This window comes from Corapipo altera, unplaced genomic scaffold (assembly GCF_003945725.1).
Source record: "Corapipo altera isolate COAL_440 unplaced genomic scaffold, ASM394572v1 75, whole genome shotgun sequence".
NCBI lineage: Eukaryota > Metazoa > Chordata > Aves > Passeriformes > Pipridae > Corapipo > Corapipo altera.
Genome location: NW_020884887.1, coordinates 15,275,776 through 15,302,785, shown reverse-complemented (window position 1 = coordinate 15,302,785; position 27,010 = coordinate 15,275,776). Strand labels below are relative to the sequence as shown.

General features: G+C 43.1%; 1 protein-coding gene across 7 annotated transcripts in view; it reads left to right on the top strand.

The window, feature by feature from the left end:
- The window catches only part of ATP10B (ATPase phospholipid transporting 10B (putative)), a 200,122-nt gene extending 173,131 nt beyond the window's left edge, over positions 1-26,991 (top strand). For 6 of the 7 annotated variants that reach the window (XM_027643440.1, XM_027643439.1, XM_027643442.1 and 3 more), the window contains 17 exons: positions 2,232-2,363; positions 4,445-4,572; positions 5,695-5,947; positions 6,929-7,164; positions 9,992-10,171; positions 11,042-11,627; positions 12,148-12,242; positions 12,923-13,049; positions 14,556-14,740; positions 17,995-18,307; positions 19,478-19,554; positions 20,105-20,230; positions 21,560-21,760; positions 22,660-22,740; positions 22,849-22,953; positions 23,396-23,583; positions 26,490-26,991. In XM_027643440.1, coding sequence (XP_027499241.1) covers positions 2,232-2,363; positions 4,445-4,572; positions 5,695-5,947; positions 6,929-7,164; positions 9,992-10,171; positions 11,042-11,627; positions 12,148-12,242; positions 12,923-13,049; positions 14,556-14,740; positions 17,995-18,307; positions 19,478-19,554; positions 20,105-20,230; positions 21,560-21,760; positions 22,660-22,740; positions 22,849-22,953; positions 23,396-23,583; positions 26,490-26,973 — 3,497 coding nt within the window. In that variant the 3' untranslated portion in view covers positions 26,974-26,991. Of the gene's footprint in view, positions 1-2,231; positions 2,364-4,444; positions 4,573-5,694; positions 5,948-6,928; positions 7,165-9,991; positions 10,172-11,041; positions 11,628-12,147; positions 12,243-12,922; positions 13,050-14,555; positions 14,741-17,994; positions 18,308-19,477; positions 19,555-20,104; positions 20,231-21,559; positions 21,761-22,659; positions 22,741-22,848; positions 22,954-23,395; positions 23,584-26,489 lie in introns of those variants that run through there. The other variant, XR_003527648.1, reaches the window with a different exon arrangement.
- The last annotated feature ends 19 nt before the right edge of the window (positions 26,992-27,010 follow it).

Sequence of the window (27,010 nt, the reverse complement as noted above, 5' to 3'; positions counted from 1 at the left end):
TGCTGCTTAAGCTGCTGGTAGCAAAGGCTGGAGTTCTGAAGGTGTTCCCATGACATGGTGGCTTTGGTCTGAGTGAGTGTTCAATTCAATTCCCAACTGACATCTCATTGTTCATGTCAGCAGAAAAGTTTATTCTTTTTTTCCTAAAATTAGACTGGCTTGAGTCAGTACCAGCTTCATTTCCAGGGTTCTTTGACATTGATTATACTCTGGCTTTTAATCATGGTCTGTGACCTTTTCTGAACAGTCAAGATCAGTCACATTATAAGAGGGCACATTTTCCATTTTTATAACTCTATTACTCCTCAAACTTTCTTTCTGATGGAAGCCTTTGTGAAGAGCACAACCATCACTTAGTGCAATTGCTTGGCCTGTGCACTTCTCATCTGACCCCAGGAGGGTTACACTCCTCATGGCCACCCAAATGGTTCTGCACAAAGCAGCAGCACTAAAGCACACAAACCTCATCACAGAGCCACAGCCAATGTGGTTTTCTCATTGTGATGGGGACAGCAGCAAGAATTATAGGCTTTTCACATAATAAAGTACCAGAAAGAAGTTTTAGATGAGCCCATCAGCATCTAGAAACAGAGAGACAAGGTTTTAGTAGGCTGGTAGGTGAGGTGCTGTGTTGCACAGAAAAGAAAACTGTGAGGGTTAGAGGAGAACAAATTAATTTATTCCTCATATTTCTGATTGTCTGTCCCTTGCAAGGTGATATCTATGCTGCAGAAGTGTCCTCCTGATGGTCAGCTGAAGTGCAAAGGAATGGTAGCACTGATATTTGGAAAGAAAGCCCTTCGCATTTTCTTCGTGAAATAAATCCATCAACATTTCCTTGAGTATTTTCTGGGAGGAATTTGAGGGGTTTGGCTTGTTTTGTCTTCAGCACAAAACATTCCATTAAACCTGACACGACAGAGAAGTGAGGCACAAGGTTCACACGGCTCTGGAGGGACAGAAGTGCAAGGGCAGTGCCCTCCTCTTCCGTGCAGCTCAGTGCTTGGAGCATTTGCTCACAGAAGGGCAGACCTGGGGTCTGGTCTCAGTTCTGCCTGTCTGGGAGTGAACACCCCCCTCCTGCTGCCCCAGGAACACTGGGAACTGTGGCCCAGGAACACTGGGAACTGTGTCCACACGAGCTGCACAGGAAGGAGCAGGGGCAGCAAGGGCTGGGCCCACCAACAGGCTCTAGGCTGTGTAAATAATTACAGACTCACTGGAACAGCAGGGCAGCAGTCCCAGCTCTTGGGTGAACATCCTGAACATAAGGCTGGAGACTCATTTTCTCTCCTGCTCTCTGCCTTAATTAATAACCATTGATGTAAAGCTGGACTGAATCCAGCAGGTGTGATGGAATTGCACCTGACCCCCAGCTTTGGGTTTAAATCACTTCCCCAGAGAAAGCTGAAAGGCAGCTTGGAAAACAGCCCCTCTCACACACACCATGCACATACACATGACAACTAACCACGAGTCTGAGGGGTCTATATTTTCAGGGAAAAAGACTGTAGAAATAAACATAAAAGATACCATTTAATATAGCAACAGATGGTGTCCAGACATCCCAATTGTGGAGCCACAGTTTAGATAATATTAATGGAATTGAAAAAAGCAATTTCGACTTCTTCACTTCTTACAGCACTCCTCTTTTTCCATTACAAATAAACCAACTCAATTCTAATTCAGTAAGTTTAAGGGATGGGGGTTTTTTAATTTCTCATCCTACTGTTTTGTTAGCACTTTACAACCACATAGTGAAAAGCTAAATAACATTAGTGTCTTTCACTGCTTCTTGAATTTTATTTAAGTCAATATGTGAAATGTGTCTAGTGGATTTTAAATAGCTGCTGCAAAATTCTCAAATGTAGGTTTCAGGAATCTGTGTAACACCTAAGCAATTTGTTTGTAAAATACAAAAACATAATATTATTGTTCATTTTCCTTTTATTCTTATGGAGATTTGGCTCTCTCATTGGGAGAGCAAAATGTACATGACAGCTGAAATCTGCAGTGTAATGGAGGCCTTTTGTCTCTGATATACTCTCTGGATTTAGTCTCTGATGCACTCAGGCAAATGGGAAGAGGGGCAATAAAAGTTCTGAGTGAAACTGGAGTTGGATTAACATTAGTCATCCTGCTCTCATTCTGGGAGAGAAATACTTTAGAAAAAGGCAAACCAAACTCCAGAATGTTCCCCAAACCTGCTGACCCTGCTCTGTGTTTTGAAGGGCACGAGACCAAGGCCATGTTGAACAACAACGGCCCCCGGTACAAGCGCAGCCGCATCGAGCGCAGGATGAACGTGGACATTTTCCTGTGTGTGGGGCTCCTGTTTGTGATGTGCCTCGTTGGAGCTGTAGGTAGGAAGCAATGACAAAAATCTTCTTCTGTTTCATTGCTTTTTTCTAAGTGGTGTTAAAATTGCTCTTACTGACACGAGTGGGATCCAGAGCTGAACGCTCCCGGGGGCTTTGGGTGTCTTGGTCTGTCCAACAGATGAGTTAAAATGACAAATTTGAGCAGGCTGTGAGATGGAATCATTGTTTAGGTGGGAATAGCCTGTACTTTTCTGGGGTCCTTGCAGGTGAGCACATGTGAATACAGCACCCAGGGTTAGCTGACTGGAGTTTGCTGGATTGCTAATCTCAAAAACATCTTCCTCACCTGCTTCCTTCCAGCTCTGGTTGCAACCTGTCTCAGGCAGGCCAGAATTAATAGGATCTCATCATTCTGAGGGAAGGACCAGATTTTAAATCCACTGCCCTTTGAATGGGTCACTGCTTTAAGGAGATAACAGGGGCTCCCATGAGCCCCTTTTCTTTTTAATGGATTTTGTCTCGGTGACAACTCGCTTAGTGCTGCTGCTCTGATTTAGTGACAAAGTCACATCATGTGGTTCTGCCAAGTTTTCCTGCACCTGCCCTGGAGGTATGTGATGGGACACACAGCCAGTGCTCAGTGTAATACCACTGAAAGTAGGAGCCATCCAAAGCAGATGAACAATTGAACTGACTTAATCACTTCTTTAATTTTACTGCTTCATGTCACAGTGGGCTTTTTTGGCACCGAAATGGGATTTCAGCTTGACAACTGAGCTCTGTGTGAGGGAGAGAGAGACTTTATTTTCCTTGTTCCCTGGCTGCTGTCATGTAGATTTAGAGACTTGCCTTTGTCTGTTGTGTAGGGGCCCTTGAGTAATGAAGTCCTTCAATTTAAGGTTTGAAGTAGTCTCAGATGAAAAAATCAGCATTTGAAAAACAGCTTATCTGCTTGGGTTAAAAAAAAAAAAAAAAGAAACAAAATGTTGTTAGTTTAAGTGAAACATGTGAAACAGTACCAAGCCCATTAGCTTTCATCCATCCAAAATGTCCCGAGGCTCCACCATGAGTTCTTGCTGTGCATCCTTGTCTGAACGTGGGGTTCCAGGCAGAAATTTCCCTGGGGGGTCAGGTACCAGGATTTCTTGCACACAGTGATAAATTGGGGTAAGAAGTGACTTGTAGAGCAGAGTTGTCCTTGCTCAGATGTGACTCTGGTCTCTAGCAGCCAGAAAGCATTGCTGCAATAATATCTTTGGCAGCATTTCAGTGGGCAGATGCTGCAAAACAACTGCTTTCTTATGTGGTGCTAATGGGAGTTTGATCAGAGCTGGGTATGTGAAGGGGACTAACTGAGACTTTTGGCATCTGGAGCAATGATGCAAAGAGGGAAATCCAGTTGTTTGCCTTGGCTCTGCATTTCTGATTGTGGTACATTTAGTTTCTGATATTGTATATTTAGTAACCTCTTTGAGCAAAGTTTATTTCCATAAGGGCAGGATGAAAAGTGGTAAAGCAATCATGATGGAATGTTGTTGAGTCCTGAAACAGAGGCTTTGTTGTTGTAGCAGATGTCTACTGGTGTTTAAGACACGGCAAGAAGCAGTTTGGGATAGGATTTGATTGAAGGGAATGTAAAAATGAGTTGCCCAGACTGAATTATAGAGGGTTTGTCAACTCTAAGACACATTGAAATTGAGAGTGGTCAGGAAGGATAAGAAATATTTTAGTTGGTCTCCATAAAGGTTCTAAGGTTTCTTTCAGTTGGAAAGAAGTCTTCAGCACTGAGGATTTTTATAGACAGGAGGTGGAGATGGAGCCTCCAGCAGCAAGATGGAGAATAGGAAAGGTCTGTGCAGAGCTGAGAGCCCTGGGGGACTCCTGCTGATGGGAATGCAAATATCCCTGACTGCTTATTTCTCCCCAGCACATCCCTCATGTGTGTGCTCCAGAGCTCTGCATGTGCTCTGTGTCCTCCCAAGGTCTGGCCACTGCTCAGACCTCTTGCTCTGGAAATGTTCTCTCTGTGCAGTGACCAGGGCAGTTCCACACCTGCACATCCCAGCAGCTCTGTCCATCCCCTCGGGGCTCAGCCCATTTCAGTCTGTCCCTCGTTCCCACAGGACATGGCATTTGGACTGGAACCTTCTTGGAGCACCCCCCTTACGATGTCCCAGACGAATATGGCAATTTTCTGTCTCCAGCCCTTGCTGGTTTCTACACGTTCCTGACAATGATAATCCTGCTGCAGGTAAAAGACAAAAACCTCTCTGTTACCTCCAAGGAAGAAGCTTTTCAAAATTAAGTACATTCACTAATGAACAATTAATGTTAACTAATAGCTGTGCAGTATCTTCTTAATGCTATTTGAAAAAATTGCTGTATTTCAAACCATCCAAGTGTGAAATAATGTATCTTCTTTTTCTTTATTCCTTCTTTCTAACTGCAGATTTTTCTTTCTTGCTGTTGAAACCCCACAAGAATATAGATAGGAAAGACATGTATTTTATCTTTCACTCCAGAATTTCTAGCAGATGCAATAAAGAGGATGTTTACATCCAAATGTCAGATTATTTTTTTTGCCTATATACAGAATTCAAAAATAATAATTCCACTTAACATCTCAGGAAAACAGTGAAACAAAAATTGTCATTTTTGCCAGTGGGAAATAATAACTAGTTATGGTTCAGCTGGTCTAGGAAGGAAGCTAAATTAGAAGTAGGATACTTGTATATCTGAGTCTGATTAAACCTAATTGGGGGAGAACATTTTGTTGGTTGAGGGAAAAAAACCACATTTACTTTTCAGATTTCTTGATGTCACTGCTGAGATTTAAGTGGACAGAATTTCTTTAATACAAGTGAAATGTGAAAATAACTTTCAGAGCTGCTCAGAGATTCCTTGGGGGATTATTCTTCATTACTGAAACAGAATATCTGTGCATCTTAAGAATTCATTATTATTTCAGGGCAAGGAAGCTCGTGGGTGGGAAGTGTGTGCCAAGTAATGGTTTGTGAAACTTTTCTGCCCTCAGTCTGAGCTGGTGCAACCCTTCAGAGCTTCAGAAGGGTAAGGGCAAGCACGGTCCTATGTCCAGAAAACCTGCTTTGTGAGGGCATCCTCTGAGAGACACAGCTTAGAATTTGGTATTACAGAAATTCTGTCTTAAATTTGCCACTTATTGTCTCTGTTTATCCATTGCTATTTTGTGCAGGGTTTTTTTCCTCCTGAACTGTTATTCATCTGTGCTACACTATGTCTCTAGGAAGAAATGTTTCTTTGGGAATCATTAGTGTGCCTGTGCCAGGACATTGCTGACAGAAAGCAGAAAGACTTGTCTCACCCCTTACTGAGAATTTCAACTCTCTTTCAGACTTTAATCCCCATTTCTCTCTATGTGTCAATTGAGTTGGTTAAATTGGGCCAAGTCTTCTTAATTCACAATGACATTGACCTGTATGATGAAGCAGCAGATTTGCCCATCCAGTGCCGTGCCCTAAATATTACTGAAGATCTCGGACAAATCCAGTGTATCTTCTCAGACAAAACTGGGACACTAACAGAAAACAAAATGGTATTTCGACGCTGTACTGTTGACGGAATTGAGTTTTCCCATCAGGAAAATGGTGAGAGATGCTTTTTTATTCTAGCTTTTTTTTCTCTGAGCAATTAAATGCTATTAATTTAAATATTAATACTTAAACCTGCTGAGCCTTCTGATTGAACATAGAGCTTTGTGCATTTGTCTCCGTTTTGTGAGGGACTCCTGTTACAGAGATTCATGAGAGTCAAGGTGTTTTAAATTGTTCAGAAGTCAGATGGGAAAGGTTTTCCACCTCAGGCTCTGCCCTGCATTCAGTACCCACTTGAGCATGCAAAGAGAACATTTCCTCTTTCATTTCTGGAGGAACACCAGTCAGCCTTTGATAAGCTCCCAAACTGATAGTAATTAAGCTCAGTGGGTCCAGCAGTAATTAACACACTGTGTGACAGGGAGGGCACAGCCACCAAGCCCTGGTGGGCTCTGCCCATGGTCCCTCTCCAAGGGCTCTTGGCACTCAGGGCTCTGAGTCACTCAGGCCCCTCTTTGGTCGCTGCTTTCTCACTCCACACAGTGGAAAGGACTTTATTAAGCTGGCAGGCAGCTGCCAAAAAAGATGTTTGTGTTCTGTGACTGAAAACATTAGCAAATTTGTGAACTACCATATTTCACTCTCCTGGTCCAGTCAACTGCAAACTGCAGCTGAAGAGACCAAGCGTTAGCAGAAGTCCATAAAAGTGACAGATTGCTTTGGAAACACACTTTTGTTTTCTTGCAATAATAAACAGTGGGAGTTGCCAGAAACTGCAGTGGACAGTGAGGTTTTCCTGGTGCTGGCTTTGGGGATGTTTTTGCTTTGGTTTAGTTTGTTTCAGGTTTTTTAACTGATCCAGGAATTCCTCCCAAGCAATGCAAAAAAAAAAACAAACCAAAGCAAACAAACAAAAACCTCCAAAACCAAACAAACTCACAAACAAGCAAACAAACCATAAAATAAAAACAAGCAAAACTAACAAACCAACCAAAAAACAGAAGAAGAGGTGAGCTTTCATTTTGTCTTTTCCAGCCAGGCGCCTGGAGACCCACAAAGAGCTGGATTTGGATGATGAGGACTTTGCAAAACTTCAACACTTCACTCTCCCTGCCCCGAATGTTGGGAGAGCAGCCTGTGCCCAGCAGAGCCCCCCCGGAGCCCTGCGGCGCTGCCAGAGCGCCCGCGCGCGGGTCCAGGGGCACGCCAGGAGCAGGTCCCTGGGCAGGAGGGACAGCAGCCAGTCCCAGGTGGCCTTCAGCAGCACCATCGTGAGTACCAGGCTGGGCCACCCAGCCCAGCCACCCTTCCAGCCCCCCTTTGGCACGGGGTGTCCAGCAGGGAGATCCCTGTTGGGGATACAGGAGGGAAGAGGAGCCAAAGCTTTGGAGCGTGCAGAGTGCAGTCAGGGGGGAGCAGACTCTGCTGGACTTTAGATCTGAAACTCCCCAAAGTCTAACACAACCTAATTAAAATCAGACTGAATTATTATTCTTCTTGGAAGGTTTTTTAACAGGCATCTCAGACAAGGCTTTTGTGAACAGTAAGAGAAGGTCACACACTTTCAAAATTAGAATTCCAATTAAAATTAAAGGCCTGGAAAACCCTTCCAAATCTTGACTTTAAAAAAAAGGCTAACAAATACAAAATTCTCAGAACTTCATTTTCTGCAGTTGTTGTTCATTATAAGATCATACTTACCTTATTCAATTCCTCTGTCATATAGTAGATATCAGCCAGAACTCTTCCTGTTCTTGGAATATGGGACTTGCTGTCCCAGGATTTTCCAGCCCAATCCTCATGAGATGTTGAGAACATCTCCATGGATTCTTGAGAACCCATGACTTGTGACTTTTGAGAACTTCTTAGAGGTCATGACTTTTGAAGTTTGATAAAGAAATTTCTTGCCAGTATATTTCCCAATTAGATTTTTTACTGACAGACCTCTTCACTTTCTTCTATAAATAAACCTTTTTTTTCCACTGTAAAAGCAATATCTGAGGAAATGGTATCAAATATCTCTTTTGCAGAGGAAGATTAAGTTGCTGCCATGGACTCATAGGTGTCACTCTATCTGGATAAATCGTTTGACCCCTATGACAAATCTGAAGATGTAGTAAAAAAGGAGACAATTAAATACTGCCCAGAGGCTGTCCTGTATGTTGATGTCCTTTAAATGACACATAGGAGCATCCTTCTTTACCTGCCATGCCAATCCCCTATTAATAAAATGGGGATAATAAATTTCTCTGTATCTCTTTGGTTCCTGCCCTTTGGAACTTGTATCTCCTTGTCTGATGCATTTGTACTTTGCTCCAAATTTGGAGCATCCTGAGAATTCCAGGTATTCAGAGAGTGTTTGTGGGCCTGTGTGGATGTCAGCAGTCAGAGGTTCTGAAGAAAAATCCATCTTTGAACAATGGAACAAGATAGAGAATTAACATTTACTCTCTCTACCTTAAGGGGTTTTTATGAACTAAGACAGTGACAGCACATTTCCTTCTAGATTTAATAGTTCCAATAAGTAGTGCCTTGCTATTAGAAACGTTTCATGAAGCTTTCAATTGTCCTATTGTCATCAGATTTTAATGCCACCAAGTAGAAAAAATGCTATCAAGTTAATGAGGAAATCTTAAAAACTGAATGGCACCAGCCATCTTATAGCATCAACATTTTCACTAACAAAATTGCTAACATAGAAAAGGTGGTAAATTTAATTGATCAGCATCATTAGTGCTGTCTTATTTTGCTTTCTTTTTTGTTTGCTTAGAGTTTTTTTATACATTTTCAGGCTGGAAATTCAGGTCAGCCTTGTTTTCATTGAATGTGGAGAAAAAAAAAGGAGAAAAATTCTTCTGATAAATATTGACATGTTTAAATTATTATTATTATTATCAGTCTCTGATTCCTTTTAAGAGATCTGAGAAGACAACTAAAAAATCAGGCTTATCCTTAGCACATATTAGTTTGCTAAAGAAAGGACTGCAAACATTTTCTTGTGTGTGAAACAAAAAAGCATAAAAACACTGAACCAGAAGAACCAGAGCCTTCCACAGCAGGGAAAGTGCAAACCTTGTTCCAGCTTTGGATTTCAGCTGAGCTGCAAAATGAGCAGTGGATTTCCTTGCAATTATTAGGATTATTTAAGAAGCACTCCTCACTGCAGCAAGCAGGAGTTCCAGTGCAGCACATCCAGCCCAGCCCAGCCCTGAAGGGGGCTGGGGGACTTTGCTGGAATTTTACAGAACCAGGGAAAACTGTGCCAGACTGAACGAAGAGAGGAGAAGAGCTGGGATGAACTAGAAAGCAGCTCAGTAATTTGGCGGTTCCTCAAAGAAGACATCCAAAACTGTTGGCTCACAGGAAGTTGTCTTTTAAATTTGGAAGTCCTTGTTAAATATGGCCCTGAATTAAATCCAAACCAGATTCTGCTAACATGAAATTTCCATTAAAAGTAATACTCCCATAGCCCTTCACCAAATTAAATTGTAGATAAGTGACACTCTTAAGTAGTTTGGCCTGCAAAATTAGGTTTTATTAGAAAGAGAGTGGTAGTAAAATTACAGAAACATTTCAGGTACAAGTATGTATTTATTTATTTATTGTAAGAATTGAGGAAGAACAGTTTGAGGCAGCTTCTCTTTCTGGGTGCAAAATGAAATTGCTCTGGAAACAAAAAGTGATGCTGCTGTAACTAAGCCATAAGCACAAAATATTCTCTGTTGAAATAATGATCAGCTTCCACATTGAAATGGAAGATCCCAAGTATACTTCCATCTGGAATGCCCTTTAATTCAGAAGTCAGCAGTTTCAAAGTTGGGGGATACAGTATAGATTATTCTTGATTTTTAGTAAATCTCAAAAGAAAAAAATTCCGAAATCTTCTTCTATTTCAAGATTCATTTCCTTCTAATTTTCTAGCTATGCAGCTTTCAGAAATACATCTTTTTTTCCCTAGAAGTAAAGTACAAAAGACATTTACCTTACATAATTCTAGGTGTAAATTCAATAAGAGGCAAGAGGTCTATCAAGCTTCCAGTTGTTCCTTGAGGCCAAGGGGAAGTGGGAATAATCCTCACTAAGTAATTTCTCTTGCAGGAGAAGGATGTGACTCCCGACAGCAGGCTGCTGAGGAGGGTGAGAGAAGCTGCACTCCAGGCTGAAAGCCTTTCTCCTTTTATTCCTACGAGAACTTCCACAGTCTTTGCTGACTTTTTTCTTGCCCTTGCCATCTGCAACACAGTGCTGGTGTCCACAGCCACCGAGCCAAGACAACGGGTAATCTGACTTCAAGTATATGAGGAAAATTGATTATGCTCCCATTTAACAACATGGAGCAATGTTCAGTGAAAGCTGAAATGGTGAAAAATGGTTTGTTTGGGAGCTCTCCTCTCGTTTCTTTACCGTTTCTTTTTCCTTTTACTGTTTCTCTGCCTTTGTATTCCTCTCTAACAAGGCTTTTTAAAGTTGATGAATAGTTATGTCTACCACAGAATCTGCACCTTTTCCTTTAGATTTTATATTATCTGTGCTATAAGAAGTATGTGGAATATACTGGGTTTTCTCTGATCTGCCAGGCCACTGACAGAACTCCAAGGGGCTCGACTGCATCTCTGCTTCAGAGGCAGAGACACAAATCACCATCAAATTTGGATGCCACCTCACCTATGACTCCTCTGGTGAATTCTCCCCCCACAGTTAAATAGGGGGCTGGGGAGAAAGTTTCTTTCATAATTATTGTCATTTAGATAGAGAAAAATATACTGAAGTTTTGAGAAGTATCTTGTAGTTCACCTCTTGGCCATATTGATCACCATAACTGGTCTACTCTGGCCTCCAGTCGGGAGGTCTGGAGACACACCATCTATAACACTGCTGTTTCCTCTGAGAACACGCGCAGGGTCACTCTCGAGGAGAAAAGACAAGCAGAAAGAATTGTGTCTTGCAGAATATACCACCTAAGGAGGCTTTCTGCCGTGCCTTTTGCAATCGGACATGTCTGTCTCGTATTGGCCTCATAAGCCACCAGTGAGCTTGTAACAAATGTGGTTAGGGCCTTTCCCAAATCTTCGTTCATGAAGCCTGGCCATGATGATGATGTAGTTCACCTTAATTTATTTTTAACCACAGGTTTTCTCATATTTCTAGGTCACGATTCCACCACCAATAAAACCTCCGGGAATCACCCTGGAGAAGATTCATCAGATATTTCAAAGGCTAAAGTTAGCAAGCCTCAGCCAGTCCTTCTCCTCATCCCAGTCCAGCTCTGAGCTGGGTGCGAGTTTTGGCGCGAGGGGCCCCGAGGAGCCTCTCCCTGCCCTGGGCAGTGGTGACAGAGGGGACAGAGGTGACAGTGGTGACAGCGGTGACAGACGTGACAGTGGTGACAGCACGGACATGGGCCCTGCCTCCCTGGAGGAGGTGTTCCAGTCTGTGAGCAGCAGCTCTCTGCCCCCGGCCTTGTGCTACGAGGCCGAGAGCCCTGACGAGGCCGCCCTGGTGCACGCGGCCCAGGCCTACAGCTTCAGCCTGGTGTCCCGCACCCCCGAGAGGGTGACAGTGCGCCTGCCCCAGGGCACCCTGCTCACCTTCGACATCCTGCACACCCTGGGCTTCGACTCCGTCAGGAAAAGGATGTCTGTGGTGGTGAGACACCCCCTCACCAAGGAGATTGTTGTCTACACCAAAGGCGCTGACTCGGTCATCATGGACTTGCTGGAAGACTCTGCTGGAGGTAACGGGCCAAGGAGATGTTTCTGTTGTGTCTCCTGCAAAGGGGAATTCAGCTCTCTTTTCTGCATGAAATATTATATCTAGCCATTAGAAGTATAAAAAAAAAAGAATAAGCTTCCCCTAGTGTTATGCTTGCAGATCAGAACAGAGGTATTTATTTAACCTCAGTATTGCTTAGAACATGGAACGGGCTAATTAAAATTCCCTGGCAGTGCTAACCCGTGTGGATTGTGTACTCTGCAGTAATACTGTCAGAAGGGCCTGACCATTATTTTTCAGCTTGTCAGCAAGATTGCTGTAACATTAACAAACAAACAAAAACAAGTAACTTTATCCTAAAGGAAACAAAGATCTTTAGCAAGCCTTCAGCTTCTGCACAGACAACAGTTTTGAGCTTTTAAAGAAATTTCTGTTACACTGGAACCCACTTTTCTCTAAAGCCCACTGTTTCTTAACCTTAGGCCATTAGATCTGAAATGATCTAAATACTTAAAATACAGAATCTTTTCCTTGTGTTTTAGCTGAGAAGAGAATAAAAAGAATAAAAGAAAAAACACAGAAACACCTGGACCTCTACGCCCGTGATGGACTGAGAACTCTGTGCATAGCTAAGAAGGTGGGAGAGCACCAGCCTAGTGTTGTTTACAGCTTATCTCTCTATGTGTCAATAGATTTACTAGAAACATATAATGGTTATAATTCTTTCTGCTTCAGAGAACCAGCCAGACCAGCTGCTCTTTTTTTCCCCTTTTTCTTCAATGTGACCAGATGATGGATTTTTAGTCAGTCTCAAAACATTTATTTCTGTTTCTCTAATGGTAACTCCAGCTGACCTCCCCTACAATGCTTCCAAGTAAGAAACAAAAAATCTGCAGAGTAGCCAACCTTCTTCTGTTTTGCCTGGAATTCAGCTTTCACAAATCTTGCCCTCAGCCTGGGTTAGTGCACCTCAGTGCCATACTTTTATGTAGAAGGTGTCTATATGCAAAAATAGGTCACATCCAAGCTCTGGAGAAATGTAGATCAACGTTCAGAAACTGTGTGTTCTGGTTCAGAGCCCCAGCTAAGGGCTGTGTGATCAAGAGCTTCTAGAGGTCATGTTTTTGAGTCTCAGCTGAAAGCCATTTGTACAAACTACTAGTTCTTGCAGTTTTCTCTTGGAAAAGTTTGTGTTATTTTAAAGATGACACGGTACTTTACCAGCTTGGATAGGAGTTAAGTCACTGTGATCCTGAATGTTGGCATTCCTCTCTTATTCAAATTTAAAATAAGCCCTATTTAAATTGTGTTATGCAGGTCTTAAGTGAAGATGACTTTCAGAAATGGGCCAATTTTCGTCGGGAGGCAGAAGCTGCCATTGAGAACAGAGAGGAGCTGCTAATGGAGACAGCCCAGCACCTGGAGACCAAACTCACCTTGCTGGGTACTAAAAATAACAATTGTCATTGTGTGAAGCAACACTGGCTCTCCTGTGATATTCTTGTCAATCAGACAGACAACTGCTTATACTAATTTATATCCAAAAGTCTTCTTCTGAGGTTTGGAAATCTGCAGGCCAGGGAGATACAATCCAATGACAGTGTCTACACAAGTTCTTGTGCATTTCAAGCAGCAGTAACTCTGAAAAGGTGCACTGAAACTCTCATGTGCCAGGAGCAAAGAGCACACATATCAGCTGTTACTGTGGCTCAGCTGACACAGCAGATAATGAAACCACCCCTATTCAATCATGTGTCCATGTCCTTGGATAAACCCATAATATGCTATAAATTAACTTCAGTTTCGAGCACAAGTTCCAAGGGAATTTTGGTAATTGAACTGTGTTATAAAAACCAGTAACTTAAACATTAAGCTTAAACTGGGCATTTTGCCAGTGAATTCCTGTTGTTGCATTGGTGAGTTTGCTTTCTGCACTTTGTAGAAAGATGTTTAATGTTAAAACTTACATTCGTTGGCACTTCTGCATCATCCATCACTATCTTATCTAACAACACCATTCTATTAAATTATGAAGCACTACAGTGCTTTCTATTTTATTTTGTTTCCAAACATTTTGTTCTTTATGACTTTGATTTTTGGAGTTGTCTCAGTCTCATTTTTCTGTGAGTACAATTTGCACCCATATTTCGTTATCCTGAATTTCTGTGATTGCAAGCTATTAGCATTATGGCTTCTCATAATCTCTGCAGTGATTTAAAAAATTAGAGTAATAATGGTAAATGCCATAAGCAGAACACATAAGAGGTAATGTAGATCTTGTCAGAATCTCTTACCTTTGCCAACTCCTAAGGCTCTGTGTGCTTTCATACTTTAATTTACAAGAAATGTTCTTTTAGCTTAAATCAATGTCTATCTTTAATGTACTACAGTTACAGCATCTTCAAACTGACCTCTAGTGGAAGAGACAAGGAGTGTTGTAACTCTCAGAGGGTCATTTACCAACATCATCAGGATGAGCATTGGCATCTGCTCCTAAGTTTGTGCATTTTCAAAAAGAAAATGTACTGTACTGTTTCTTCTCCTTTGATGGCTGAAACATCTAACTTGACAATAGGGACAGCATTCATTTAAATACTCAAAGTTCATCTTTTCTGGTTGCTTTGATGGGACTTAATGCAGTACTTTAAAAATGCATATGGTGTGATTCCTCTGCCAGCACACTGTCATTTTGGATTATTAAGAAGAAATTAAATTCATTGTTCTACCAATGAGCAAAATGAAGAGCCAGAACTTGACTGCTGACACATTCAGACCTAAATCCAAATGCAGATCTTGTGCCTGTGTGTTTATTTGCTGAACAATACCTTAGCTCAACTCTTGATAAGTTCAGGAGCATGACTGGAAATCAAAGAGCTTTCCTTAAACAAGAAAACAGCAATGTGATTTCCAAATAAAGAAACCTGTTTCTCTTCTTTTCTTGTTTGCCCAGGAGCAACAGGGATCGAGGACCGGCTGCAGGATGGAGTTCCTGACACTATCGTGGCCCTTCGGGAAGCAGGGATACAAATCTGGGTGTTGACAGGAGACAAGCAGGAAACAGCAGTGAACATTGCATACTCCTGTAAGCTCCTGGACCAGAGGGACACTGTCTTCACCATCAACACTGAAAATAAGGTGGGTAGAGAAAGACAAGGTGCACAAGAATTCGCTACAGAATTTGCTACGTTGCCCTTTTTTCGTGTCTTGCAGTTTGGTGCTGCTTTGCTTTAGACCACATTCAGCACAAAAAATTCAGCAAAACCCCCCATAGCATTAGGCCAGCAACTCTGTAGACCACACATAACAGGATGAATTGAAATACAAGACATTTATGTAGAGTTTCATTCAATTAGAATGCACTAATTTTTCCAAATTAAAATATTCTTTTTTAAAATTGCCCGAATCACTAGCTATTACCTGAATTACTAGCTTTAGAAAGAAGGTAATATGCAGTTTAAGTGCCTAATTCCTTAATAACATTGATATCTGGATTTTCAGCTTACAATGGAAATTTCAGTGACAATGATATTTTAACCCTAGTATACCTATTGGAAGACATTTGGAAAGTACTTTGAGTCAGCCAGGAAGAAGTCTACAGGTGTAGATCTAATTAAATTGAGAATTTTCTAGTTGTGTGTTCTCCAACAGGATTAGACTTAACCAGAAATTTATTAGTGAACAATTTTATCCAGTATCTTTCTGTGTAAGCAGAATTTCACCTTCTTGAACACCTAAATATAGTTCTGGTGAGTCAGTTAAAAACACAGTCACTTCCTTGGCATTCCATGGTGGTGCACGTTGTGGTTGATGGGCACAGATACTCCTTGAATTTCCATGAGTGACAAGAAGGGCAGGCAGCAGGCAAAGCAAACACTCCAAAATGAGGATAAGCACTTGAAGCTGTCTGTCAGCTCCTGTGACTCACTGACACACCGTGAGCAGTCTGGGGTGCAATCCAGGGCTATTCCTGACACATCTGAACAGAACAAACACAGCCCTGCCTTCCCAAGATGGTAAGTGCCATCATGGATGGTGCAAGTCAAAGGCTTTAGAAAAGCCACGCTGGCTTTTGGTGGTTGTGGAGCAACACAGAAAAACCACGCCTTGATTCCAGAGAGCAGAATGGCCACCCCTGTGCAGGGCCTTCATCTCATCCCTCCAGGCAGCCAGGGGGGACAGGTGGCTTTGGAGATGGATTTAGGGGAGAGAGAGGCCAACATTATGGTTAAACCAGATCCATTTGTAAGGAGAGGTCAGCCCTGACCCAAAAGCAGGGTCCAAGATGTGCCACTGCCCTTTTTGCATTTTCTTGCTGGTGACCTCTTACTTGCCACAGAGCCCTGGAAGCCCCTGAGGTGCCCCCAGAGCAGCTGCTGCCCTTTCCCCAGTGCTGTTCCGTCCCTTTTGTGCCGCATCAGTCATGGCCCCCTCGGCAGGGTCAGGAGGCACCATGGGAGCAGCCTTGCCATGGGCTGGCAGGAGGCTGGGGAGGGCAGGAGGAGCTTCCCTCTGTCACTGGGCAGTCCCTGCCTCAGTTGCCTCCGTTTCTCTCCCCACAGAACCAGGGTCCCCAATATGAGCTTGCCTTTCTCTATAAAGCTATTGTGAGGATCAATTAAATATAGTTAAAATACTGACTGTTTTTCTTGTGATAGGCAATTGTAGAGAGCAGTGAGATGGCCTACTTTCTAACTGCTTTTGTCTGCAGTTAGTAGCTCTCCAAAAAAGAATCAAATCCTATGCAAATGTCTGTCTCTTTTAATGTCACGGAAATAGGGGAACACGCAAGGATGATATGGAATTTGGCACGGAATGCTTTCCCTGCTTCAATGTGTAATTTCATTTGATACGGGGATCTGCCTGAACGGGAGGCAGAATGAATACATTTAGGATGGAAATTAGGAGATGGTTTGTGCCAGGGAAGTGATGCTGCAGGTGAGACCACCCTGGCTCCAGGAAACACTTCCCCCCAGCACCCTCTGGATCCAGGCACAAGCTGAGCACATGTGGGGAATCCCAGTGGGTCACTGGGCACTGGAGTTCCACCACGACAAGGTTTAGTTGCCTCCCTTTCAAAATGCAGCCAAGGACAGAGCCTGGTTCTGGAAGGGGCTCCCAGAGCAGTGAGGGACACACAGAACACCTACAAAGTTTAACCTGATCACTGTGCCAGAGTTAACTCTGGAAGTGGTGTCAGTGGAAGGCCTTCTCTTTACCCCTGAGCCCAGCAGCTCATTCAAACACTGACAATTAAATATCTTCCAGGAAGATGCAACATAAGGAGGGAGCTTGGGGGATTCATTTCAACAGAAGCCAAGGCAAACTAGGAATTTCCACTACAATTTTTGGTTTGTTCACAGAAAGATGATGCTTCTTCAATATTTTTTAGATGTTTTGAGCATGCAGGATTTTTATTAGATGTCAGAGGAATGCTGACATTTGATTCCAGAACCTCCCACTTAAGTGTAATTTAAATCTTGCAAACATCCTACACATGTACCTTATGCAACATAAAGTGAAAATAACATTTTAGAACTGAATCATCACTCAATAAAGCTGACAGAAAAGGTAGAAAAAGGAATGATTAGCTCCTCAGGTACTCAGTGCCATACACAGAAGGAGGATTTTCAGTGCTAAGCAGCAGCAAAATAACTTTAAGATCATTCAGGGTTTTCTGTGATAGTGGTGTGCCAGTTTAGAAGATCTGTATGGGAAAGACAAAAGTGCTCTCCTTGAATCTGTTTGTATTTAATATTAAGTCAATTCTGTTGTTTCCATCTAAAAAAAGCGACTTGGACCAAAATGAGACAGATTTGCTGAGAGGGATGGACTTAATTTGTGTTTAAGACAGAGTGCTGGAAAGTAGGAACTTTTATTTGTGTTCCTAACTCTGATACACATCTGATATGTGACCTAGAAAAGGCCAAATTCTCAAAGTTACTGGATAATTTTGATTGTTTCTCTACTGCAGTTTATTTCTGATGGAAGCAAACGCTGTAATATATCACATCATTCATATCAGAACCAGATTTTTCAATCTCCTTAAAAAAAAAAAAAAAGGATTTTCTTTTTAATTTCTGAACTCTCAGCATTGCAATGCACGTATGTCCTCCTGATGTAAAGATTATTTTATTTTCTTTTAAAATAATTCCTTTCTTCAGTCAACTGGCTGATGAAATGCTCAGTGTTTCCAGAGGGGGATTTGAGGATGCTGCTGCAATAATCCCCGACCAGATGAACGAGTGCACTTCCCAGGCAGTGTTCCCTGATGTTTGTCTGACAGGCTTAAAGCCACTGGCATGGTTATACAAACACACACTTGGCGAGGTGCTGAGCTGGAAAAGGAGCTGAAGACAACCATTGCTAAACCCACTCCTGTTTCCTCACAGGAAACTTGTGAATCTCTCCTGGATTTAACCCTGGAAGAGGTGAGGAAGAGTTACGAGTGCAACAAACCGCGGAGGAAGATTTTCGGCATCATCCCAACAGCCCCAGAGGCCCCGGAGGCTCCCAATGCCGAGTTTGGGCTGGTGATCGATGGGAAGACGCTGAGCCTCATCTTCCAGGGGGGCCTGCAGGAGAAGTTTGTGTCCCTGGCGCGGCGCTGCCGCTCGGTGCTGTGCTGCCGCTCCACGCCCCTGCAGAAGGGCATGGTGGTCAGGCTGCTCCGGGGGCAGCTCCGAGTGATGACCCTGGCTATAGGTACCCCATCTGAACCCCACAGCACACAGGGGGAGCAGGTTCCTCCTGTAAGAGCTAGGGAAATGTATGGAATATACCTACACACTAGTTTTTGTGCCTCAGAGAGACACAGGGAGGCAACAGCATTGAATAATCTTTCCTTGTCAAAACACACATGAAAGTCCTTCTTCATCTATCACTAAGCAAATCTGGCCCCCCTTTAAACAAGATGAAGGTGCTCCAAATTCAGAATCTCCCAGCAGTGCCTTTCATGCACATCAGTACAAACACATGTACATGTTCCCTCTGGAATGTCCTTGCTTTGGGCCTGCAAAGCACTCCAGAGTAGTCACTAATTTGTCTTTTTATAAAGCCCTTTTCCTGTCAGATTTTCCCAGCTGGTGAAAACAGAGTTATCCCCAGAGTGGTATTAAGCAGTGACTCATTTGCCTTTTACCTCCAAATAATGTGAAATGTTTTGAGTTCTCTGCCCCACTTTTGGAAAGCAATGCCACTAAAATCCTTGCAGAATTGATTTTTGTGACTTCCAACTAAAAAATACACCTCTGTGGACCAAACAGAAAAGGAGGGGTCTGTTGTATTTTAAATTTTTTTACTTTGCCTTGTAGTTCAAAATGTAAGCTTTCAGCCTTCTGCTCCATCTACCTTGCTTTTCCAGTAACCTGATTTACCATTTCTACACTGCAAGTGGCAACCATGGCTGTTCTTTCCCTGGAAATTTGGTTATATATTTAACATATTGCTGTGAGTTGAAACGAGCAAAATAACCCCTGAAATTGGCTTGTTACATTGTCATCTGCAATGCAATTTATCCTACAATTTGGAGGATTCAAGTAGGTGCTGCAGAGCGTGTTGCTGAGCATATGGAGCTCACCAGGCAGAAACACCACATGATGCAGATGGAGACGGTGTCGGGGTGTCCATCCACCACCCAGCTGGTCCCACTGCTGGAACCAGGGCTCCTGGAAGGGAGGGAGGGTGTTCCTACCAAGGACAGAGCCTAGAGGTCATGAGTACTTGGTGCTAAGTATTAGTTATCCTAATTAAGATGCAGGTAGAAGAGAATGGCCAAAATAATCAGCATAGCTAAGATTATTTCCTTCTGATTGGGGCACTATGTATTAAACACCCTTTCTCACACTTCTGTTGTTCCCCCCCTTCCTATTCTAGGTGATGGTGCAAATGATGTGAACATGATTCAAGCAGCTGACGTTGGAATTGGAATATCTGGTCAGGAAGGCATGCAGGTACCCTGTCAGTTTAGTTCTATTCCTCTTCTGTCATGTGCTCTCCTGCTGCTTAATAAGTTCCAGAGCTGCCCTGTGCTCTCAAGTGTCATCTTAAAAATGCAAGTTGGCATCATCACTGTCATAAATTAACATGCAGTTCATAATTACGGGTCCAGCCAAAAAACAGCATTTTGAGCCAACAATTAGCATGCATGGACAGATGTGTGTTTGCTCATAAGCCTGGAAAATTAGCAGATGCCTGTCCAGTGGTAGCTTAGCATCTGCTTTCTGAATGCTCTCTGCTACTGCTTTTCCAGGGTTTGTAGATTCTTTCTTTTCCACTGTCTTCTGCCCTGAATTCTTCCCCACACATCCCCCTTCCTCATGCTCCTTAAATGGAGAGTTCTGCAGAGAAAGTTCCAACTATTTTCTTGAGGGTTGGTTTTTTGGGTTTTTTTGCCTGCAATATGCAAAAGTAGGAAATTATTTCAATGTCCATGTTCAAGTTTCATTGTATTGGCTGGGGAAAGGATATATTGTAAATGACCTTCTATTCCTCTTCCCAAAGGCAGTGATGGCCAGTGACTTTGCAATAGCCCGATTTAAACACCTCAAAAAACTGCTTCTTGTCCACGGACACTGGTGTTATTCTCGCCTGGCAAAGATGGTGATTTACTTTTTCTACAAAAATGTGGTAAGATTATTCAAATTATGGAGGTTTTCATCCTAGTAAGGGTTAATTCCAGGGCTGGGTTGGGTTTTTTGGCCTGATTTTGTTTTTCACAGGTTATGCTCATACTTTTTATGACGCTACAGTTCGTGTTTCTTCACTTTGCAGGTTTATAATGTGGCACTTCTTTCTTAGCAATGTGCTGCATAAAGCACTGAGGAAAATATGGGCTTTAAATATATTTTGAAACTAGCATTATTCCAGAGGGAAAAGGACTCAAGGCTTGGTAACTTTATATGGTAGTTCAAGAAACTTTATTAATAATACCCATGAGCCTCAAAATAAAATTTGCATAAGGAAGATCAGATTATTAGTGCTAGAATATAGAAGATGACTCTGCACTAGGAATTGCTAGCCTGTGAAACCTCTGAATTTTTATGGGAACCACTTGCAAGTAATGATGCAGTCATACCTGGCATTTTTATTAAAAATTTAATGTATATGCAAATGAGCTGCACATTGAAGGATAATGTAAAGTGGGAAAAGGACAGTAATTCAGTCTCTACAAGACTGTGCAAACAAGTCCATTTGACATGAAATACACTCTGAGCATGAAAGGCTGTTTACTTAGAATTCAAAGTGTCTGTTTTTGGGAGGGTTTTTAATAATTTTGAATAAGGATTACTTCTTATCACTGTTAAATTTTGTAGTGGAAATGAACACTTCCCTTTTTCTGATTGGCCATCCTTTTAGAGTTCAAAGGATACTTATTTACAGTGTGAAATATCTCTCCAGAATGGGATGCTGCTCTTCTATTATCTCCCCAGTAGCATTAGGGAGCAGGAGCCCTTTGATTTCACATGGACAACCAGTTTATGCAAGGATTCTAAAATCTGGTGCTCGGAGCTGTAAACAGTTTACTTAATTATTCTCTGATATGTTCTTAAGGAAACCTAATGGCTTTTAAAGAGCTCTATCACAATGGATTGCTGTGAAGCAGAGCCTTCAGATATTCTTTTTATGGAAGGAGGTGCAGGGCTGTCTGCTGGCAGCACCTTTAACCAAAGCAGGGTGTTCCTAAAAGGCTCTGTCAGTACCCAGTGTCCTACACCAGCCTTGGGGGTGGAACTGTGAGAGACACAGACCCTGTGCACTGACAGCAAAGGGTCCAGATCAGGTGTAATGGGGGGAAAGAAAGGGGATGGGAGGAAGAGGCCACAGGAAAGCTGCAGCTTTGTGGCTCCCACAGCCCAAAGAGAAATGGAACCACATCAGCATGAAGGATGGGATGCTGCATGTGGAGGGGCAGCACAGCTCTGACAGGCTGTTGGGTTTGTCTTTGCCCCTCCCCAGAGCTATGTCAACCTGCTCTTCTGGTACCAGTTCTTCTGTGGCTTCTCAGGCAGCACCATGATTGATTACTGGCAGATGATCTTCTTCAACCTCTTCTTCACCTCAGTGCCCCCTATTCTCTTTGGAGTCCTGGATAAAGATGTTTCTGCAGAAACACTTCTAGGTTTGCCCGAGTTATACAGGAATGGGCAAAATTCAGAGGTATGTTGTGATTGCTGAAGCAGCTGCTTGATGAGCCAAAGGACCACAGGTTTTTTGGTTTGGGAAGGAGTGAAGGAGTTTAGACTTACTTGGAACCAAATCTTCCATTTTATGGTGTCAAATTTACTGATGTCCACTAAAAAAAGGCATAATTGTAGCTGTCAGAAGAGCTGGAACACATGGCTGAAGTTGCTTCTTGGAAGTGATGCTGGTGCTGGGTCATGGTCAGAAAATGTAAATGGAAGGTTTATTCTGCCATTAAATGTATGGAGCAATCCCAGCATGCTGCATTATAATAAATAAAGTGACATGCCAGGGAATCACCCTGTGATTGGTTTGTTCACTGAAGAGATGGTGGAGCAAATACATGTGTGTGTGTGTGTGCATATATACATGCATTGTATATAGACAGATTCTCAGTGAAGGCTTATGGAGAAATAAATAAAATAGGATAAAAGATGTAAAAGATGAAGGTAAAATAGTTTAGCTGGCCCTTGGTTAAACTCGGCTCGGATTTGGTGCTTCAAACACTCTCAGCCTACTAAAGAACCTACTAAACCTACCAAAGAAAAGCTCATTAAAAAGATTACAGCAAAAAGTGACAAGAAAACACAAACCCTTAAATCAGTAAGCAACCTGACATTTTTTTCCTCCTCTCAGGTTCAGAAATACACCTGTTAATGTTCCTAAGGTCTATCTTTAGCTAACACAGAGAAAAGGTCTGTTCAGAGATAAGCCTTTGGATTAATCAGCTGCTCATGAGGCATTTACTCATGAAGGGAGACCAGTTAGCTCTAATCAGTATCTGAATGGAAGAAAAACAGGCAGCAATTATGTCTTCAGGACAGGCTAGGGATGTGTGTCCCATCCTAATGACTGTTATCTGTAAACTCCTGCAGATATACAACCTGTCAACTTTTATTATCACCATGCTGGATGCCTTCTATCAGAGCCTCATTTGCTTCTTTGTCCCCTATTTGGTAAGTAATAGGCTCATTAATATTCTCATTCTCCTGTCCTCCTTAAAAAGTAGAAAATTCCCTTCTGAATGGTCAGGGTTCCTCACAATGCCTCTGCCTGTTTTCTAGGTGTACAAGGACTCTGACATAGATGTGTTTTCCTTTGGAAACCCCATCAACACCATCTCCCTCCTGACCATTCTCTTGCACCAGGCTCTGGAAATGAAAACCTGGGTATGTGTTTGCCCTACCCTGCTCACAGGACTGTTGTGGTTTTGGGAACACAGCACCCTGTGTAGGCATGGCATTGTCTTTCAGAGTCATTTGCCTGAATTCTGGGTCACAGAGAGTGAGTAACAGATGCACTGAGACTTCACAATGTGCCAGAATTTGTTATTAGCCCCGGGACAACACCTTCATGTGCACAGAATTTGTTTGTACTGTGCCTTTGGACAGGACAGAACACAATGTTTGCATCCTTCAATACATGAGGATGTGTTACTCAGAGAACTGAACTCACTGTTGTTTTCTAAGTTCATTCCTGGCTGTTTCTCCTACTGCACATTTCAGTAAAATGGGCTGTTGGATGAATTCTTTCCACCCTCTCTGTGTCTCCCCCTGTGTTACCCCCAGAGCCAGGTCTCACAGTCCCCCCTGTCTCTTGTGCCCTCCCCAGACCCTGTCCCAGCTGGTGGCCATGATGTGCAGCCTGGGCTTCTACCTCATCTTCTCCCTGATCTACAACGCCGTGTGCCTGCTCTGCAACCCTCCCACCAACCCCTACTGGATCCTGGAGAGGCAGCTCTCAGAGCCCACCTTCTACCTGCTGTGCCTGCTCACCCCGCCCACTGCACTCCTGCCCAGGTGGGGACGGCTCCTCTCCGTGTTCCTTGGGGGGTTGTGGGCATGGGAGAAAGGGACAAAGTCATCTGTGTCCATGTGGGATGTGTCAGGCACGTGTTGCACAGGGATAATTCAGTGTGGGAGGCACAGGCCTGGGTTCAGCTTTCCAGTTCACAAACCATCCATTTGTTCAGTTATATAACCCCAGATAAGTCACTATATATCTACTGCTTGTTTTCCCACGAGAAAACCTTTCTTTCTGGGGTGCTTCAAAGTTTACCAGTACAAATCTGCTCTGGAATTGTTCACTCTTGTGAACAGAACGGGGTTGAGCTGATCAAGACTAGAAGGCAAGTCTTTGAAATATTCCTGTAAGCTTTGAGAGTTGCAAAACATATTCTGTTATTAAGTACTTTGCAGTCCATTGCTAAGCTAAATTTAAGAACATGCTTCTGTATGAAAAAATTTTCTGCATCCAGAATTTTAGTTTTACTCTCTGCAACAAATCAGGTATGTTAAAGATAACTTTAACTGAGAATGGATATTTGGAGAGGGATAATTATTTTGATATGTTGCTGAAAAAAATTGGTTTGAAAAACATAATGGTTCTGTTTCCATGTATGTATATGGGAAGCTTACTACTTTTGGTACTTAATACCTTAACTAATCCTTTAAGCAGATATAGTTTGTTTGAGTTGCACCATTTATTTAAATTCTTTATTTGTGCTTGGACAGTGAAAGCACACCCATTTGAGTTGGTTTGACTATCTTCCTAGTTTCCTTCTCATCCTAATTGCCATGAAGTAGTGCAGCACACTGGTACTGCAAGAATCAGGAAAATATTTTTAGTATCTGATTTTGTAAGTGCTTTAAGGCATTTGAACTGAGCCTTAACTTTGTCTGAAAAGTTCCTTTTAAAGACTAGATAGTCTTTTTCTTCATATTGTTATTATTATTCCCCCATTTGAGTTGAGATGCTCTTGTGACTTCGTGTTCCATTATATAAGTTCAGATGAGAATAAACAACACATAGTTCAGTAAGGTCTCATGTCTTCTAGGCAGGGCACCCTTTTCCAGCCTGTTTTGCTCCTGTGTGAGTTTTGTTTTCCTGTCAGGCCTCATTCAAAGAGTCATTTTTGACCCTGAGCTTCTCACTGAGAGCTGCCTCAAACATGTGCTTAGAGAACTCACATCTCCATCTCGGGAATCCAGCACAATTAAGGTCCTTTCTGCCTCAGCAGGTTACTGAGCTTAAGGATTTTATCTTGGTGTCTTCAAAGCTGGAGAACTGCTTTTCCTTCATGTAGGTCCTGCAGATTACTTTCTGCAGAGTCCTCTGTTCACAGACTGTCCACCCTCCAGTTCCTGCTACAACTGAGCTGTGCCACCACAGCTGTGGTAAAACCACCCTTTCCTAAAATATCCTGGATTTTCAGTTCCATTCCATGGTCCATCTCAGCATGCTGCCTGCTCACCATCTCCTTCAGAAACTACTCCTTCAGAAACAGAGCCTTGACATTCTGGTTTCTGCCTACAAGGTTTTGTTAAAATCCTCGCTCTCCTCAGTTCTTCCTTTTTAGTCCTGCCTCCTGTTCTGGCTGCCAGGCCTGAGATACCACAGCCCCCTGGGGGTCTGGCCTGTGCCCTGCCTGCTCCAGGCTTTCCCTGCTCAAACATCTGGCAGTGCTTTGCACCTCTGCAGCTCAGAGCTGCCCCTGCACTCCTGGGACACAAACTGCAATGCAGGGAGTTTTCAAACCCTCAAGCCTGACAAGAAGAAAGGGGTCTGAATTTCATGTTTGTTCAGTGGCAAGGGAGGGCTCTGTGTCTCCTGGAGGATTTCAACACACAAACCAGATGCATTTGTCCAGCTGTGGAAGGACTGGTCTGCCAGGACCTGCAGAGACCCAACAGACCCTGCAGGGCTGTGGGAGGGGCAGGAGAAAGTGAGAGCAGTTCACAGGATGGAAGACACAGTTTTCCATCCCTTCTCTGTCCTCCTGTCTGGTCCACATGCTGGCCCAGAAGATACAGAGGGAGGCTGAGGGGAACGCCACACCAGTCTGATGCAGGTCTGTGCAGGTCCCTGGGCTGCCCTTGCTGTGCTCTGGGCTCCCAACCAGAGCTGAGACTGTGGGACTGACCAGCCTGAGCACAGGCACACAAAGGGACTTCCTCCACTCCTGCTTGTGCAAGCCTGAGGAATCCATTGCCTTAAAAGCCCTTTCTGTTCTGAGTCTGGCCTGTCAGCCTTTTTAATCCTGTCACACTAATTTATACCTACATTTAGCAGCAGGATGGGACAACAGCAGCTTTCTCAGTGCCATTTCATAGAGTCCCCACGTTTGTTTTAAAATGCATGTTGAGGCCATCTGTGTAAAGGTCAAATCCTAATAAAAAGATGCTTTGAAGGAGACACTGGTTTTCACACAAAGCTGACATGACATGGAGAGAGGATGTGTGCTCTCTCACTGCACACAATATATAGTTATATAAGTTCTCTATCCTGCAAAGGGCAGGTAGGACACCTTTTGGTTGCTGCTTTCTGAGCAAATCCAAAAGCTGAACTTTTAAAATTTCTAGTCTCCTGTTGTCTACCAAATTAAGATCCTTTCTTTAGCCTGTTTTAGCAGTACAAATAGAATTTCAATATTTTCAAATACTGCATCTCTTGGTGAGCTTTTGTGTCTCTTTCTTCACTGGTCAGCAATTGAGTAGTTGTCAATACTAAATAAATGATCATATATATGTATAGTTCACTCTCTGTTGTGTTAAGATCCAGGAGTCAGCTTTCATCTGACAGGTATAAGGTGTCTACCAGATGCCTGTAGAGCAATGGAAAATTAGCACCTGGATTTGTGTTATGTGATGCAGATTATGGAAGGAGCCCACTGCTAAAATAATCCATTCTCTTCCTCTTTAATCAGGTTCTTTTTTTCTGCTCTACGAGGAACCTTTGGAGCATCTCTGATTCTGAAAGCACAGCAAATAGATAAACTTCCGAAGGGACAGCGGGATCTCGAAATCCAGAAACTGAGATCAAGGAAAGAAGCTACTTCTGGTGCATCACCTGCACCTAATGATGACCTTGACCAAAGCATCAGCCACTTATGTGTGTCACCATTTCTCCACCCAGCAGCAGCAGCAGCTGTGTCTCAGGGGCACACAGAGGGTCAGGGGCTTTCCAGCTCTGCAGTGAGTCCTTTCGGGAGAGGGACACCAGAGGAAGGCTACTGTTTCTACAACAGGTGGGCAGAGGAAGAATCTGCTGCTACAGACTCTTCAGCAGGACCCTTTGCACCCAGCAGGGGAACAGCTCCTGGGCAGGGCAGTGGCCAAGTGCCCAAAGACAGAGAGCCCTGGTCCAGCTTCGGGAGCCACCGACGCTCAGTGAGTGCAGTGACCCTCTGAGCAAACCCTGACAGACCCACAGCCCAGAGACCCTCTG